At 43.3% G+C, this 17,414-nt stretch overlaps 1 protein-coding gene across 1 annotated transcript in view; it reads right to left on the bottom strand.

Annotated features, from left to right (window-relative positions):
• Positions 1-17,414, bottom strand: part of LOC134467718 (poly(ADP-ribose) glycohydrolase-like) — a 121,768-nt gene that overhangs the window by 83,064 nt on the left and 21,290 nt on the right. Inside the window, exons 4-7 of the mRNA XM_063221579.1 lie at positions 8,357-8,543; positions 6,560-6,676; positions 6,019-6,093; positions 4,190-4,261 (exon numbers count right to left, since the gene is read on the bottom strand). Coding sequence (XP_063077649.1) covers positions 4,190-4,261; positions 6,019-6,093; positions 6,560-6,676; positions 8,357-8,543 — 451 coding nt within the window. The remainder of the gene's footprint in view (positions 1-4,189; positions 4,262-6,018; positions 6,094-6,559; positions 6,677-8,356; positions 8,544-17,414) is intronic.

Here is a 17,414-nt window from a genome sequence, read left to right as displayed (position 1 = left end):
CTCTGAATGGGCTCTTGGGTGATTGCGCTACTGCTGCTGCTGTGTGTGTGTGTGTGTGTGTGTGTGTGTGTGTGTGTGTGTGTGTGTGTGTGTGTGTGTGTAGAGTAGCTGATGGGGCGGACAAACAGGTAAGTTGTTCAGGGCCCTTGTGAGAGAGCGGGCCCAGATTTCGGTCCACATTACACTGTATGAATTGCGTGGGAGACTGGAGACCGGCTGTAGGATATTGTGGCATCTAGTGCCCTCTTTAGAGCAAAAGTGGTAGTGCAATGTCAGCTCCAATTGGATTAGTTGCTATACAGGGTCTGTTTGTGTGTGTACATGGCCATCTTGGCAAACTAAACCACATTTCCATTTAAGCTTGTAGAACCCAGTCAGGTTATTATGAAATCATTGTGTGTCTGTGTGGGCCGGGGGGAGCTTTTCATATCTGGTTTCATTTTGCACCAAAATGAAATGGCGCAGATGAATAGATAGGGTCAATATAGACTGTGGTGGTGATGTGGTGAAAGCCTCAGTTGCATGCCTGGGTTGCCAGATGTAGCTGATGTGATGATGAAAATGTGGAGATCAAAAACCTCCTGGAGACACTATATACCGTTCAATCTGTTGCTGTTTTTTCATGCATGGCCATACATACACACATCTACAGAAATACCCATCCAATCTCTTTTTAACCGGCAGATTAGAGAATTATCACCGCCCAATCTGGCAATCCTGGTTGCATCAGAGAACAAGAAACCATTTGGCAATTGACGTGTCTGTCATGTTATCTTGAAAGACAGTCAGTGGTCCTTAGGATCACAAGACACCTAACAGTGGGCACAAGGGTTTCTTTCCATTATCCTAACTACAGTCATCCCTTGTGCAAGACGTCAATGGCCACAGAAGTTAAATTCAATATCTCGCAAAAGTGCAGTCCAAAGGCCATTTTCTCATTCGCAAACGGGATTTTGAATGGGAAAAAGTCCCCCAAAAGTTGTTGTGCTGAGAGCATTGAAACTTAGATGTTTTCTACAAGGAGTTAGCGAAGTGCGAGGCTACAAGCACAGGTTGAGGACGGGAGTCAGGATAATGGAAAGAACAAAACGGGTGCAAGTCAAACTAGTAGACACAGGCATTCCTGATGGCGTCCGCAGTCCAGTCGGTACGTTTCATTTCTTGTTACCACAAACATCTCCTATGCTTCTGGAACAGCCTATTCCCTCTCAGAATAACGAAACAAGTGTACTTTTTAGGATCTCTTTTTTTTTTTTTTTTACAAAAGTACATGCATCAGGATGGCTGGTCTTCTCTCTCTTTAGGATCTGCACTGTCTGTTTCTATGCGTGTGTGTTTGAGCTAACAATGCGCGCATAGTCAGTGACGACGTAACTTCTAAACGTCTATCGCTCGCATCGATCTTAATACACAGTCCAGCGATTCTCTGTCGCTTAATCTTGTCGGCGCCGGTGTGAGGGGACAAGTTTGTGCCCGGTCAGAGTATCATCTCAGTCAAAGGGAAGGCACTGGCAGCGAGGAGTACGCCAGCAAGTCGTTCACTGACCCCACCCATCTGTCAGTCTTGGGAATCAAACCTGCTGTGAGGCCCTTGGGTCTCTAGTCAAGTCTCTAGTGGGCAGTCATGGGTATGCGGTTAGGGCGTCAGACTTGTAGCCCTAAGGTTGCCTGTTCGACTCCCGACTCGCCAGGTTGGTGGGGGGAGTAATCAACCAGTGCTCTCCCCCATCCTCCTCCATGACTGAGGTACCCTGAGCATGGTACCGTCCCACCGCACTGCTCCCTAGGGGCGCTATTGAGGGCTGCCCCCTTGCACGGGTGAGGCATTGATGCAATTTCGTTGTGTGCGGTGTGCAGTGTTCACTTGTGTGCTGTGTAGGGCTGTGTCACAGTGACAATGGGAGTTGGAGTTTCCCAATGGGCTTTCTTTCTCTTTCAAGATTCAAGATTCAAGATTCAAGATTAGTTTATTACGTCTTATTATAGGTTTGAAGCCTATAAAGAGTAAAAATTGTTGTGTTTTTCTTGTGTCCTCAAAAAGATTTTAAAAATAAAAAAAAAAAAGGGGGGGGGGGGGGGGTGGAAAGAAAAAAGTGCAAAGAAAGTGCCTTGTTGTCTTCAGCATGAATTCAGTAATCTTATTGCTTGGTGGAAGAAACTACTTTGGAGTCTGGTAGTATGAGATTTCAGGCTTCTGTACCGTTTCCCAGATGGTAACATAGTAATCCATGGTTGGGGTGACTAGGATCAGCCAAGATTTTCTTTGCCTTCCTGATGCTCCTTCCCTCAAATAGCTCCAGTATGGAGGGTAAGTCACAGCCGCATATATTCTGAGCTGTACGCACAACCCTCTGTAGAGCTCTCCTGTTGGCTTGAGAGCAGTTCCCATACCATGCAGTAATGGTCCCCGTCAGAATGCTCTCGATGGTGCCTCTGTAAAACGACCTCAGGATCTTGGGTCTCATCCCAAACTTCCTCAATCGTCTGAGGTGGTACAGACGTTGCTGGCTTTTTTTAACAATGCGCTGTGTGTGACTGTCCCAGGTGAGGTCCTCTGAGATGGTAACGCCAAGGAATTTAAAGTCTCTCACCCTCTCCACTGTCTCACCGTTGATGTTAATGGTTTCAAACTGGTGTTCTTTCCTCCTGAAGTCAACTATTAATTCTTTTGTCTTGGACACATTCAGAGACAACTTGTTTCCTCTACACCACTCCATGAGGTTGTTTATTTCTTCCCTGTAGGCTGTTTCATCATTGTTTGAGATTAAACCGATAACAGTGGTATCATCTGCAAACTTGATGATGGTGTTGTTGTTGTGTATAGCCACACAGTCATGCGTATATAGAGAGTAGAGGAGAGGGCTCAGAACGCAACCTTGCGGAGCTCCCGTGCTGATGGTCAAGGAGGATGATGTGATGGAGCCCATTCTCACCACCTGTATCCGTGCTGAGAGGAAGTCTAGTATCCAGCTGCAAAGGCCACTGTGAATTCCTAGACTCCGGAGTTTGTCGTCGAGTATGCTGGGGACAATGATGTTAAAGGCTGAACTGTAGTCCACAAACAGCATCCTTACATAGGTGTCTTTTTTCTCCAGGTGTGTTAGGGAGGTGTGCAGTGCGCTGGTGATGGCATCATCAGTTGATCTGTTCTGTCTGTAGGCAAACTGGTGACAGTCAAGCGTAGGTGGAATCATTTCGCAGATGATGTTCTTCACAAGCCTTTCAAAACATTTACTCACGATGGGGGTGAGGGCTACAGGTCGCCAATCGTTCAAGCTGGTGATTTGTTTTTTCTTAGGCACTGGAACAATGATAGATGACTTAAAGCTGCTTGGCACCACACACATGGACAGGGAGAAGTTGAAGATGTCTGTAAACACACCAGCCAGTTGCTCTGAACACACTTTGATTACACGGCCTGGAATCCCATCAGGTCCTGCTGCTTTCCGAATGTTGACTTGTTTGAAGGATTTCTGCACATCAGACACTGTGAGCATTAGGCCTGGGTCAGAGAAGTGAGAAAAGGAGGGGGCTCTTACTGGAGGTTTGGTGTTGACCTCAAAACGTGTATAGAACTGGTTCAGCTCGTCTGCAAGTGAGGGATGAGAGACTTGGATGTTGGATTTTTTCCCCTTCAGATCTGAAATCATGTGCAGTCCCTGCCACATATTTCTTGAGTCATTCCCTTCCAGCTGTTCCTCAATCTTATGCCTATATTCTCTTTTTGCTGCTTTGATTGTTTTTCGCAGGTCATATCTGGCTTTTTTCTGCAGCTTTCATTCTTCTTTCTTTCTTTAGTCCAACAGCTTGAAAAAGCTTCACTTCATCACCTTAGCCATTAGCCTGAACCAATAGCCCACGACTACGATACTGTAACTATCCAATACGTGCTCCTATACAAAACACGTAAAATAGACAATTTGGGGCCAGCTCTATAAAGTCCCCCTTGCGGTGGACTGGAGATCACTTGAACTGATGAAGTGACCCTATGTAAGACCGAAACAGTTGCCACACGCTTCCTACTGGAAACATTGAAAATGGGCAAGACCAGAAACATTAGTCATTCCAGCCTATATCCAAAGTTTTTTTTTTAATTGTCGGCTTTAATATACATTATTTTGCACCAGCCTTGTGTGCTCCTCATTTCTTTTTGACCTTTTGCAAGTTCTTCAAGTCATGCGGTGCTTACCTTAACAAACTCATGCAGAGCAGTGAAGTCCCATTTCTTGGCATGAGTTGCGTTGTACGTCAAAATGGCTTCCTATTGGACATGAGGAGAAAACTACATTTAGTGTGTGTGTGTGAGAGAGAAAGAGAGACAGAGAGTGAGAGTGAGAGTGAGAGTGAGAGTGAGAGTGAGAGTGAGAGTGTGTGTGTGAGTGTGAGTGTGAGTGTGAGTGTGAGTGTGAGTGTGAGTGTGTGTTAGAGAGAGAGAGAGAGAGAGAGAGAGAGAGAGAGAGAGAGAGAGAGAGAGAGAGAGAGAGAGAGAAACTGCAGCCAAAAGTCAATCTCCCTGTACGTCCCATTTCCACTGATGGAATCTCTGCTCAACGTTAGTGATACTTTGTCACCACCTCCTGGACTGCAGTAGTAACAGCAGCTAACAAGCAGCTCTTAATAATATTGTAATAATTTAGTTAAAATGCGACTAATAATGAACAACTGATCCATAATAGATAGATTATGTGTATGTAATTAAATGGCACTGAATAAAATATTGAAAATTGAAATGGCTTTTAATTATTTATTGTAAGGTGTAGAAGAGAGGCTATGCATGGTAGGACTTTTCTTACTTTTCCAATACAATTTGCCTTTGGCAAACAGACGTACTACACCAGGTCAGTTAGGAAATTAGGAAAATAAACACACTATTATTTGCAGATGTACAGTATTTATGTTTTATTGTGTCATCTATTCAATGCTTTAGGGAGTTTATATATGTTCAGATTTTTACTATGCTACTGTGGTGTTGTAATCAAGCTGCAAGAGGTAGCTCTTGTAGCACTTTCGTGCAGATGGGATCTCCGATGATCCCATTCAGTATTTGCCGAAAAGAAGTTGCTACATCATAGCAACATTGCCATGACATTATCGAGAGTCTTAAAGCACCAGTTCTGTCAATTTCAACATGCAGTTGTAATGCTCACACTACTCTGGACATGTCAGTACCTGAGTTTTTTTTTTTCTTCTTCAGCCTTTTCCGAGATCTTGGTCATTGTAATGGGGGCAGCGCTTTGTTTACGTTTCAAAAACATATTTTTTTATTTATTCCCAAAAACATCCGAAAGGTTATACAACATCAGCAGACAACTAGCAAACAGCGGTACCTTTTGGGAAAATATTTGGAGTAGGCCTATGTTCATTTAAAAAAAAAATGTAAACAAATGCTGCCCCCATTAGAATAGCTCATATCTCGGAAAGGGCTTAGCCAAAAAATGTGGCAACACCGGGTACTGACAAGTCAAGGGTAGTGTGAGCAATACAACAGCATATTGAAATTGACTGAACTGGTCGTTTCAGTAACAGATTAAGACATGGTCATTACCATTTTGGTGACAATAAGGTAACTGCAGAAGCATGAAAGGGTTAATATATAAAATTCCACATTTATGGTGTCAACATAAGAAAAATAGCTTCCAGTCTTGTAAAATGACATCACGAGACTGGTGATTTCAGTCGCTTTTGTTCACCATTTATTCCAAATAGGCTGTTTGCTACGGTACTTATTCCTACCCTGAGTCATCTTTTTGTACACTTCAATATGGACCACACACTTGGGTCAAACAAATAAAGACCTGGATGGAATTGAAACACAGTCATGGTTGTGAGGATATCACATGCCTGATGAAGACCCTGCTTGGTCGAAACATTGTACATCTTGAATAAACCTTCAAAGCGGAGCAGCAGTGTGGAAACTTCTATTCTTTCTATTGTCAGATATGCCTTTGTCGCGCACCTGGCCTCAGCGAGGTGGGATGTGCATACTTTGCCTATCTGTAGATTACTTGAGGAACTCACCTTGAGATCCTCGGAGGACTGGAATGGCTGGCGAAGGGTTTCCTCAATCAGTGCCCACCTGCTTCGCACTCGGTCCTGGAGAGGAAACACAGGTACAGACAAAAAAACACACAATGAACTGAAGCACGCAGAATTTTACACCACAAAACCAATTTAGCTACAGCATGTTTTATCTGATAGGGACAGACACAGCTCAAATAAAATAAAATGAAAAAGGATGTAAAATGAAATGCAATTTGTCATTCGCCATCTGCACAACTACAATAGTAACACAATAATTCGCACAGAGACTGCGAAGCAATGCCATGTCATGGGCTGAAGTGAAATGAAAGTGAAATGAAAAAGAAGTGAAAGTGAGAGGAAAGTGAAAGTGAAAGAGAAGTAGATGCTCCGACGGAGGAGAGGTTCTGGTCACAGCATGGCATCTTGCCGTGGACAAAGAGCTAAAGAGCTAAAGTAAGGCCATGTATTGGGCATGCATTAGCAAAGTGACGTGAAGTGCGGTGAAAGTCAAAGAGAAAGAAAGTGAGGAGGTAGATACCCCGTCTGGGAAGAGGTTCTGGTCCGAGCATGGCATCTTGACGTGAACATCGTCCCAGGCGTCCTTGTAGTGGGTGGGGTACGGCACCGGCAGAGAGCCAGCCTGCAGGAGGTCCGTCTGAGACAGAGCATGGACAATAATATACAACAGTGTGTCAGTTTACCGCTATTATGTCCTTTATTTTAATTTATTTTTTGGTCTTTTTTACTTCATTCATGATAGTACAGTGCAGATGGTGACAGGAAGCGAGTTGGGAGAGAGACGCGAGGAAGGGTTGGCAAAGGACCCGGGCCGGGAATCAAACCCGAGTTGACCACTTAGCAAAGAAGTACCCTACCATATATGCCACGGTAGGGCCAGTTTACCCCTATTATGTCCATGTTGCGTCCTTTGAGACATAAGGCTCATCAAAGCTAATAGGGCTGGTGAACAAAAATCGGGCCACATCATGTATGCATTGCGTCCCCTCAGACACTAAAGGCATTAAAGAAATCCTTGAATATAAAATGTTAAGTGCATGAACATGTTGTACAGTACAGTGAAGAAGTACTGTATTTCCTACCACTTGTGTCCTGTGGTAGGCTACATAAGGTGTGTCATGGTTAAAGAGTCTCAGGGCAAGTGGTCCAAAACACAATACCAATGCCATTGGAAAGTAAACTGGTCCACTTCAAAAAGACTAGGCCATGGATGACTGGAGCACTCAGATACGTTTTAGTTATTTTATTGTGGTGCAAACATAAAGACTTTATGTTTGCACCACAATAAAATAACTAAAAAGTATCTGAGTGCTCCAGTCATCCCTGCCCTAGTCTTTTTGAAGTGGACCAGTTTACTTTCTATTATGTACCGTCCTGGACTGGACGCACCAAGAAGGTTAGAGCGCAAGTGACTTCCCTTTTACAATATCAATGCCATTTTGCATTTGAACAGTCTCCTTGAACACTAGTTTAGCAGCCATTTGTTTTTGAAGCTACACTATATTACCTAAAAGTATTCGCTCACCCATCCAAATGATCAGAAACATGTGTTCTAATCACTTGGCATGGCCAAAGGTGTATAAAATACAGCACCTAGGCATGTATACTGGTTTTACAAACATTTGTGAAAGGATGGGCCACTCTCAGGAGCTCAGTGAACTCCAGTGTGGAAAGGTCATAGGATGCCACATGTGCAACAAAACCAGTCATGAAATGTCCTTGCTACTTATGACTGATGATACAAAATGGCAGATTTACACGGGGAGCATATTCATGTTTGAAAAGCGTACATTTCCAAGTCTAAATTGTACTTGGAAAATACCTCATACTTAGGGTCAGGGTTCCCACTCTAATTCAGATATAAAATTCCATAATTTCCAAGACTTTCCATACCCAAAATACAGAATTTCCATGACCACCTCCGTAAAAAGAAATGACGTTACAAAGTTTAAAAATGGGTGAAAAAGATTATCTTCACCGGAGCCAATGCTGAGCCACCGCCAGACTTAGGTGGGCTCATTTCATTCTAGAATGTTGCAAATTACAGTGTGAAACCAAACCATCTCTGGCGAAGCGTTGTAGCATAACCAGTAAGAAATAATGTAATACACCAAAACAAAAAGTTTTTGCTTCTACACAACTGTTAAGAAAAGTCCATGATATTCCATGACTGTGAGTGCAAAATGGTAAAATACCATGACTTTGCATGACTGGAAAAACTTTTATGAAATTCCATGATTTTCCAGAAATTCCATGACCCGTGGGAACACTGTAGAGTACTTGCAAATGTATGGAGGTAGTAAAAATTTCCACTTACCCTAATGGTGACGGTGTGGTTGTCCTGGGCCTTGAGAGGGGGCAGTGGGGCACTGCAACTCGGGGTCGTCCTCATGTCGGAAATGGGAACCCCCCGAGAGGTGCCATCGTCGTCCTGATCCGAGGCCCCCTCGCTCCCACTGTCGCTGACCGCATCCCGGTGAACGTTCCGTCTGGGGCTGTGGTCACTGGGCAAAGCAGAAGTGGTCCTGTTATTGTCAGTGTGCCTTTTAGAAGCCATTTCTGATGCTGCTTCACTTAAAAATGCACAATTGAATGGAACACAACAGAACATAAAAGAACAGAACAAAATAGAATAGAATAGAATAGAATAGAATAGAATAGAATAGAATAGAATAGAGCAGCTGTGGCCCAATGGTTATGGAGGGGGACTTAAAGGGTAACGTTTAGGTTAAATTTATAACTAAATATATACTGGATGTTGTCAGGAGAGGTGTTTTGAAACATATATGTGAAAATCACAGTCTATAACAAAGCCAAACTGCAATATTTTTATGAAAATGTATCATTTTACAGCTACTTCTGAAGTATTGGGCTCCTCACTGGCAGAGCCTCTATGACGTAGATAGAGGGAGTCCAACTAAAGTTCTGGCTCAGCTCTCGCTTGTGGATGTAGGCTTACCAACCATTTTGGTTCTAGTAGAGAGGCTGGAAAAGTGGACAGTTATATTGTATGTGGGCTATTGAAAATGGTCTATTACTGTGTTTGTGCATTGTGTATTAAAAAAGACAGATCAGCGGGTCTATCGGTTTATCTAGAATATGAAACTGTTCTGGGTATCCGCGCTGTCTGTGGCCATGCGTAATTTGCTATTATAAACAGGGGGGCGATATCTAGGCCTATCTCTCCTTTTCTTTCACATGAGAGATGCATTTCATAGGCAAATCTAAAATAGTCTCAAAGTAGACCATTACATAGGCTACTTAGAAATAGCGACTACTTTAATATTTTTTCCCAAAAACGGCATTTGCCGTGGAGTATAACGGCATGCCTGCCGCCTAAATGGACTTGCGCCCTCTGTCCATGGTGCTGAAACCGCGGCACTACTCCTATGTGAAGCGCGTTACAGTTTCAGGAGAGGGTTGGTTTACAGGCTACAAAAAGACCAAACTATATTATAGGCTATGGTTGAGGCCCTACCCTTTGCCGACAATGATGATAAATAATATGGTCACTCACTGTGAGTGGCATGGCGTCAAACGTTTCCTACTCGGTGCAAAAGCATAGCACCCGAGAAAAATGCCATGTTGTAAAAAATGGCATATAGCCTATATTCAATTTCAGTTCACTGCTCAGTAGGCCTATTACATGAAACTTCAATAAAGCTCATCCACATGCACGTCACAAAACAATGAACCAGGCGGCGGGACTTTCGATTATATTCCCTCCAAAAATGTCCGCATGTCACAAAAAACAGTTATTTGCATTGTCCGTAATTATACCAAACTAAAAAAGTATTCCCGTAGGCTAGAAGAAATCAAGTCTTCAGATGCTATAATCCTCGTTACAAAACTGAAACAAAAATGCCAGCACAAATATTAGGCTACCTATAGCACCTATTTTTGCATTGCGAGCTGTCCACGTGTGTGGTGCTAGGGGCGAAATGTGCACTGGCAGCACTCGTCGTTGAGTTTGGGAGATGTGGATGCATGTCTCCCGCTGCCCGTCAACGTCTAAAGACAATGTCTCGTGATAGTGGTGGGAAATGCAATGTCATCTCATAATCATCTCATATGCGATGTAGGCTATAATCTCGAAGCGTGCATACGATTTCATCTTGGCCAGTCAGAGATGGCACCAGTTTTTTAAAATGGCTGCACCCTGTGCGCCGGGAAGGCTGTTTTCTTAAAACTAATAAAGAAACCTGCTTCATCATTGGCGGGTATGCAGTGACTTAACTGTTTGCGCAAGAGCCTCCAGTATAAGCACCTGTTCGGCGTGATCTAGCACAGTCGCAACAGTTGCAACCTCGCGCATGCAACTCCATTAAAACGTGGACTTCGGTATGAGGTCTATTCTGAGCAATATGAACCAATCGAGTCGGCTTTGCTATTAAGCAAAATACTTCACTTATGTCTACTTTACTAAGAGGTATTTTGTGTAGGCCTAATATTTGGAGACATCACCTTTCCCTTTCTGCAAAGCGCTTTCGGGAAGCACGTCTCTCTCTCTCTCTCTCTCTCTCTCTCTCTCTCTCTCTCTCTCTCTCTCTCTCTCTCTCTCTCTCTCTCTCTCTCTCTCTCTCATACACATGCCAACTCGTCCAACTCTTCGCAAGACGACGGCTATGTTTAATGTCACATGGCTTGTCTTGTTGGATAGGCTACCAGGCAAACTTGCAAGCACCTTAAGTTTCGATTGTGCCGCTTGGAGAGGAGGCATTTAAATGTTACAATTTAGGCTATTAAAGTAGGCATCGCCTACACACGTTCCGAATTTTTTTAAACTTTAACACGTTGTGCAAAATGAGTAATTTAAAGCGCACCGGTTACTAAACGAGGCCGGCTACTAAACGGGGCCGGTGTCTATTTTTTCGATTTTTCACAACACCCGATTACAAAACGAGGCCGGCTACAAATCGAGGACATAGGCCTACGGTAGCCTAATAACGGTCTGGCACACCCTCATGGCGCTGCTGCAGCGCATTGACATGGAGGAAACCTACAAAAAAAATATTATTTTAAATAATAAAATGGTTCAGACGGTATCTGGTGGATACTGCCACTGTTTAAGGCCATTTAACTTGTTGAAATTTAGCCTATAGGTCTGGAAAGGTGTTACAATATTATAATCTGGCCTATTCTCTGCGGTGCTTAGTATGTCTGTTCACTGTAAAAAATTGCTGTAAATTTACAGCAGAATTTTACAGTAAGTTGATGGTTATGTTGAAATACAGCTAAAACATGTAATGTGCAGTGCATCGTGGGATATAATACTTAATACAGTGCATTGCAGTTAAATTATGAATTGGGTGATGTAAATTTACAGTAATGTCACAGTAACATACATTTTTATGTCATTTTAACATTCTTTACATTTAATGCAATCAGTTAGTATGTTAATAGGCCCACTATCATACTTTTCATTTTAGTAGAGGGGCTACAGGGAAAATCGTGCAAATTATGATACAAGCGTGAAATTCGGCAGGTATGTGCTCAAGACCCATTCGATCAAATCTACCCGATTGGCCACTTGAAATGGCGGCCATTTTCCAAGATGGCCACCAAAAAAGACCCCAGAAATGGATTTATTGCATAGAATTGACGAAGAAAATTATGATACAAGCATGAAATTCAACATGTATGTGCTAAAGACCAATGCGATCAAATCCACCTGATTGGCCACTTGAAATGGCGGCCATTTTCCAAGATGGCCGCCAAAAAAGACCCCAGAAATTGATTTATTGCATAGAATTGACCTAGAAAATGATGATACAAGCATGAAATTCAACATGTATGTGCTTAAGACCAATACGATCAAATCTACCTGATTGGCCACTTGAAATGGCGGCCATTTTCCAAGATGGCCGCCAAAAAAGACCCCAGAAATTGATTTATTGCATAGAATTGACCTAGAAAATTATGATACAAGCATGAAATTCAACATGTATGTGCTAAAGACCAATGCGATCAAATCCACCTGATTGGCCACTTGAAATGGCGGCCATTTTCCAAGATGGCCGCCAAAAAAGACCCAAGAAATTGATTTATTGCATAGAATTGACCTAGAAAATGATGATACAAGCATGAAATTCAGCATGTATGTGCTTAAGACCAATACGATCAAATCTACCTGATTGGCCACTTGAAATGGCGGCCATTTTCCAAGATGGCCGCCAAAAAAGACCCCAGAAATTGATTTATTGCATAGAATTGACCTAGAAAATGATGATACAAGCATGAAATTCAGCATGTATGTGCTTAAGACCAATACGATCAAATCTACCTGATTGGCCACTTGAAATGGTGGCCATTTTCCAAGATGGCCGTAAAAAAAAGCCCCCTCGGGGACAAAGCCCAGGTGTGCCGGGCTCTGATCTTCAATCTGAGACAACTAACCTTTGAGCTTGTGGGTGAGTGTGGCAATCTGGTGAGATGTCTCGTTCATCTCCCTCAGAGAACCAGGGTTGCCCTTGGTGACCTATAGTTCTCTTTCGGTTGAATCACTTGACATCTACCCAACAAGGCCCTAGACAGACTGCAATATGTCCAGAAGCCAGGATCATAACAGGCACTAGACCCTGGCAGCACATCACCCCCATACTCAAGCAGCTTCACTGGCTCCCCATCAAGTCACGGATTACCTACAAAGTCCTCCTCCTAACCTTCAAGTCCCTCCATGGTCTGGCACCCCACTACCTCACTGACCTCCTTCACCCCTATGACCCCTCAAGATCCCTGCGGTCCTCTTCCAAGGGCCAGCTGATCGTCCCTCGTGCCAGGCTCAAGGCCACCAGTGACAGAGCCTTCCATGTTGCTGCTCCCATTCTTTGGAACAATCTGCCCGACCACATCCAAAATGCCCCTTCACTGGCCATGTTTAAGCAACACCTTAAGACACATCTCTTCCTGGAGGCTTATGGCTGCTAGTTCCACAAGCACTTTCACGCATTCAAACACATGCTCACACACTGACGCGCACAAACACTCACACTTTCCAACACAACACTATGTGAAGCGTCCTTGGGTGTTTTGAAAGGCGCTATATAAAACAAAAGTATTATTATTATTATTATTATTATTATTATTATCTTACTATGGGTATTGAAAAACTCCTGATTGCATTGCCAGTTACCTAGAATGCGCAAGCAAAAGCCTGGCTGCAGCACAGACCCTTCCTGACGATGCCCAGAGCTGTTGAAGGCGGAGAGGCAGCGTCCATCAACAGCGATAAGCGACACGGCTCGCCCAACAGCCGCCCCAGGGCCCAGGCAACAGGGCCAAGAGCTGCACCCAAAGGGTGCACTTGGAAGAGCAGGGGAGGCAAGCCGCTAATCCCTCCAGACAGACACCAACCATGGGGAAAGTTAATACCAGTACCAACCTAGGGGTTAGGCAGGCACTTAACACCATCATTAGAGCAGGCACACTGCCCAGACTCGGCCTACCGGTGTCAATAAAGTGTTTAGAGGGCAGATTCCGGCAACGCTAGCGGGGGAACAAGAAAGAACCCGTTCCTAACCCGGAGGGGGAAGAGGGGTTAAGCATGGGGCGCACAAAGGCCACGGAAAGCACACAGTGGATAGCCTGATAAACCAGACTAAATGTGGATGTCTAATTTAGTCTGGCCTCGATGCATAATACATCCGAAGATTGTTGATGAGAACAACCTTCCCTCAAAACCCTGCCCGCTTTGATTCAAAACACATCTTTGCGTTGTAATTGGTTTGCCAGATTCATGGCATTCTGGCTTCATTGAATCATTATGCGAGGCCAGACCCACCCGTAGACAAAACATTTTGCCGTCCAGCGGGTGGCGCTGGTTCACCAGGCTACACAGTGGAGGGAACCCAGGGCACGGAAACCACCCGTCTGAGTGTAACCGATGTGCAAGTGGAGTCCACAGAGGTATAGCGAGGCCCCCAATATCAAGAGGTATTCCCCAATGGAAAACCAGGCCTTGGCACAAGGGGGAATATCCAGCATGTCCAGTACACAACACCTGCAGGCGCAACTGAGAGGCACCATGCCCAAGACCGCCAGGCAAGCTTGAGCTGCCATGCGATCTTGCTGGCAGAAAAGACCCAGTCATTCTCCAACAGGGCCGCAGGTCCAAGTTGCTGATGGAGAACCGAGTAGCAACCACCACCACAGCGAGCCGGCCAAGAAAGCCCCGATAGACACCTGTTTGAGGGCACACGCTCTGGTTCCCAGGGGGACATCAAAGACGCACTTCCCCTCGATCAGGCGGCCTGGTCGAGCAGGGGCTTGAGATACTTCATTGGAGAAGTATGATCTAGCTAACCACGGGCGCCCTACCCAGGGACAGCGCTCCAGGCAGCACAACTGACACTTGCGCTCCTGCTGAGCGCATGAGACACGCACAGTAAGGGGTGACCGACCCAAGGGAGACACGGGTAATGCGTCCTATTAGGGGAGGCGAGGATTCATGTTGCCACGATCAGTCTTGTGTTCCACAGAACTTGTGCCCGAACGTCAACCACCATTAGCGGAGCTCGGGTGCGCAAAGGGGACAGCACAGTGGCTGGAGAGAGCAGCCAGGGGAGGATGTTCATATCTTCGAATGTCCCAGGCTGACAAGCCAGAGCAGTTATGTGATTAGCTAAATTAAACATGTTTAATGTCAAGTCCAGAGCGAATAACGCAAATTCATGACAAAGCTTGTTTCTGGTGTTCACGCACCTTCTGTTTAACAGCAATATCGAGAGAACCATGAATTGCTGTTATTAGCATATTATTACCACACTGTCATCGTATTATTAGCGTGTCATAACCTTGGGGTCCATTGACATTAAGTTAAGAACTGGCTTATGTGTCATTGCTGAACATTTTAATATCTGTATCACTTCATCATCTATGGAAACATATTTTAGGAGAGTGAACAATTATTTCCACCAAATTTGCAATTTGCAAATTTCTAGGGTCTTTTTGGACACATCGTCATCACATTTTAAGTAGTAAATCAAGTATATTTGATTGTAGGCCTATTGGTCTTAATCACATACATGCCGAATTTCATGTGTCCATCATAAATTGCTTGGATAATTCTGTACAATAAATCATTGTCTAGGGTCTTTTTTGGCGGCCATCTTAGAAAATGGCCGCCATTTCAAGTGACCAATTGGGTACATTTGATTGCACTGGTCTTAAGGGCATTAATGTTGAATGTCATGCTTTTATCATAATTTGCTAGGTCAATTCTATGCAATAAATCTATTTCTGGGGTCATTTTGGCAGCCATCTTGGAAAATGGCCACCATTTCAAGTGGCTAATCAGGTAGATTTGATCGTGTTGGTCTAATGCACATAAATGTTGAATTTCATGCTTGTATCATAATTTTCTAAGTCAATTCTATGCAATAAATCAATTTCTGGGGGCTTTTTTGGTGGCCATCTTGGAAAATGGCCACCATTTCAAGTGGCCAATCAAGCAGATTTTATTGCATTGGTCTTAAGCACATACCTGCCAAGTTTCATGCTTGTATCATAATTTGCACGATTCAAGCCAAATTGGCATTGTAGCTGCTCTACTATTTGGCATGTGGGTAAATACATGCACATCAGCTGGTGTGAATAAACGAGATGTTATAGTCTACAAACTCAATTAAATGTAAGTCAATATTAAGTAAGCTTTATGCATTTATAAATGTGATATTGTGAATATGCCTATTTGCAATAAAATAAATGCAGATTGGTGCGAAATTGCATGCTCAAACAGGCTTATCATTTCAATGATTCTTGCTGGCTTTGCAAATCCACACACAGCCAGTGTTGCCAGATTGGAATTGGGCTGCTTAGGCTGTCCGTCTGGGGGAAACGACTTGAAAAGGGCATTTAGATCCGTCTTTCGGCAGATATTTGGCTATAGTAATCAGTAGACATTAGTTCAATTTGGTGGGATTTAGTGATTCCAGGTGGGTTTTGAGCATTGTTAGCTGGGAATCAGTCTTATCTGGCAACCTGCGCGCAGCCCCCCAAGATTCCATCGTTTGCCCAGATTGATACATTCGACCATTTTCCCACGAGATGCCAGATAGTCTAGACACATTTTTCATATTTGTGAATGTTAGAAGCATTTTTTAGTAAAAGTTGGGAACCTATGTACTTAACATAATTTAAGTGTGCTGAATTCAACTAGACTGGTTCCCAAGCTGGATTTTGAGGTTTTGACAGTTAAATTTGAAAAACAAAATGGCTGCCAAAATACGCTTTTTTTGACAGAGCATTTTTACCAAGTATTGCTGTACTTGGAAATAAATGCTCTTTTCTAACATTTTCTGTCCCAATACTGTTTCTTGATGAATGTATCTACTATAGAGGATTTTAAAAAGTATAAAATAGCTTCTAGAATGCTAATAATGCTAATATTGTAGGTGTTAGCCTAAACGTTTCAAATATTTAGCTTTTCTAATAAGATATTTGTAGCCTATGTGTGTTTATATGGCTAAGAAAATTGATATAAGTATTTTAGAAATACTTAGCAACTTTAAGTGATTTTTTGGAAACACTAAATACTGCACATTATGCTATTAGCTCTCTGAAAACTGTCCAGAAATCGCTAGATGACACCATGATATTACATATAACATAAGTTATTTTGTGTCATTTTGAAAAATGTTCAGACATATTTTACATATTTTATAAGATACTATTGCATACATTTGAGATAGTCTATACATGCTACTCAGCCTGATTGTTAGTGGCCAGACATCTCTTGAAGATGATGGAATTGGTAGCAAGGAAAAACTTGCTCAAAGTACAGTTCTGAATGAGGCTTAAGTCCTTGTTTATTGTGTCAGTGATGGCAAAAAATGGACTTTGAAACATGTCAGTCTTGCTTGTACTCTTCATCAAGCTATTGGGTAAAAGACCTAATACGACAATTCAACCTGGCAGGTCATTGTCTGAGTTACAACCAGGTCCTCCAAGTCCAGATCCTCCTTAGCTGAGAGCACTGTAAAAACACTGAACCAAGAGAGTGGTGCCATTATTCCAACAAACATTGCGGCAGATAAATTCATCCACTACACATGTGATAACATTGACATCCTGGATGAAACACTTGATGGGAAGAATACTTCCCATGCAACACAAATGGCAGCATGGCAGAGAGGCCAACCAATTGATGATTCTGTTAAAGATATGAGGTGTCCACTAGACATAGGCCCTACATTAAATGTGCCAAATGCCCTGATGGAACTACATCCTCTCAGGATTACTCCTAGGACATTCAAACCAACTTTTCAGCACCCATTGCTGAATCATGCTTTGGAAAATCTGGAGAGGAGCATAAGTATGCTAAACAAGCAAAGGCCACGGACCTAGCTTTCTTCTTGCACTGTCAAAACTTAGACATA

Source organism: Engraulis encrasicolus, chromosome 17 (genome assembly GCF_034702125.1).
Source record: "Engraulis encrasicolus isolate BLACKSEA-1 chromosome 17, IST_EnEncr_1.0, whole genome shotgun sequence".
In the NCBI taxonomy this organism is placed as follows: Eukaryota; Metazoa; Chordata; class Actinopteri; order Clupeiformes; family Engraulidae; genus Engraulis; species Engraulis encrasicolus.
This window is presented reverse-complemented; position numbering and strand designations above follow the sequence as displayed.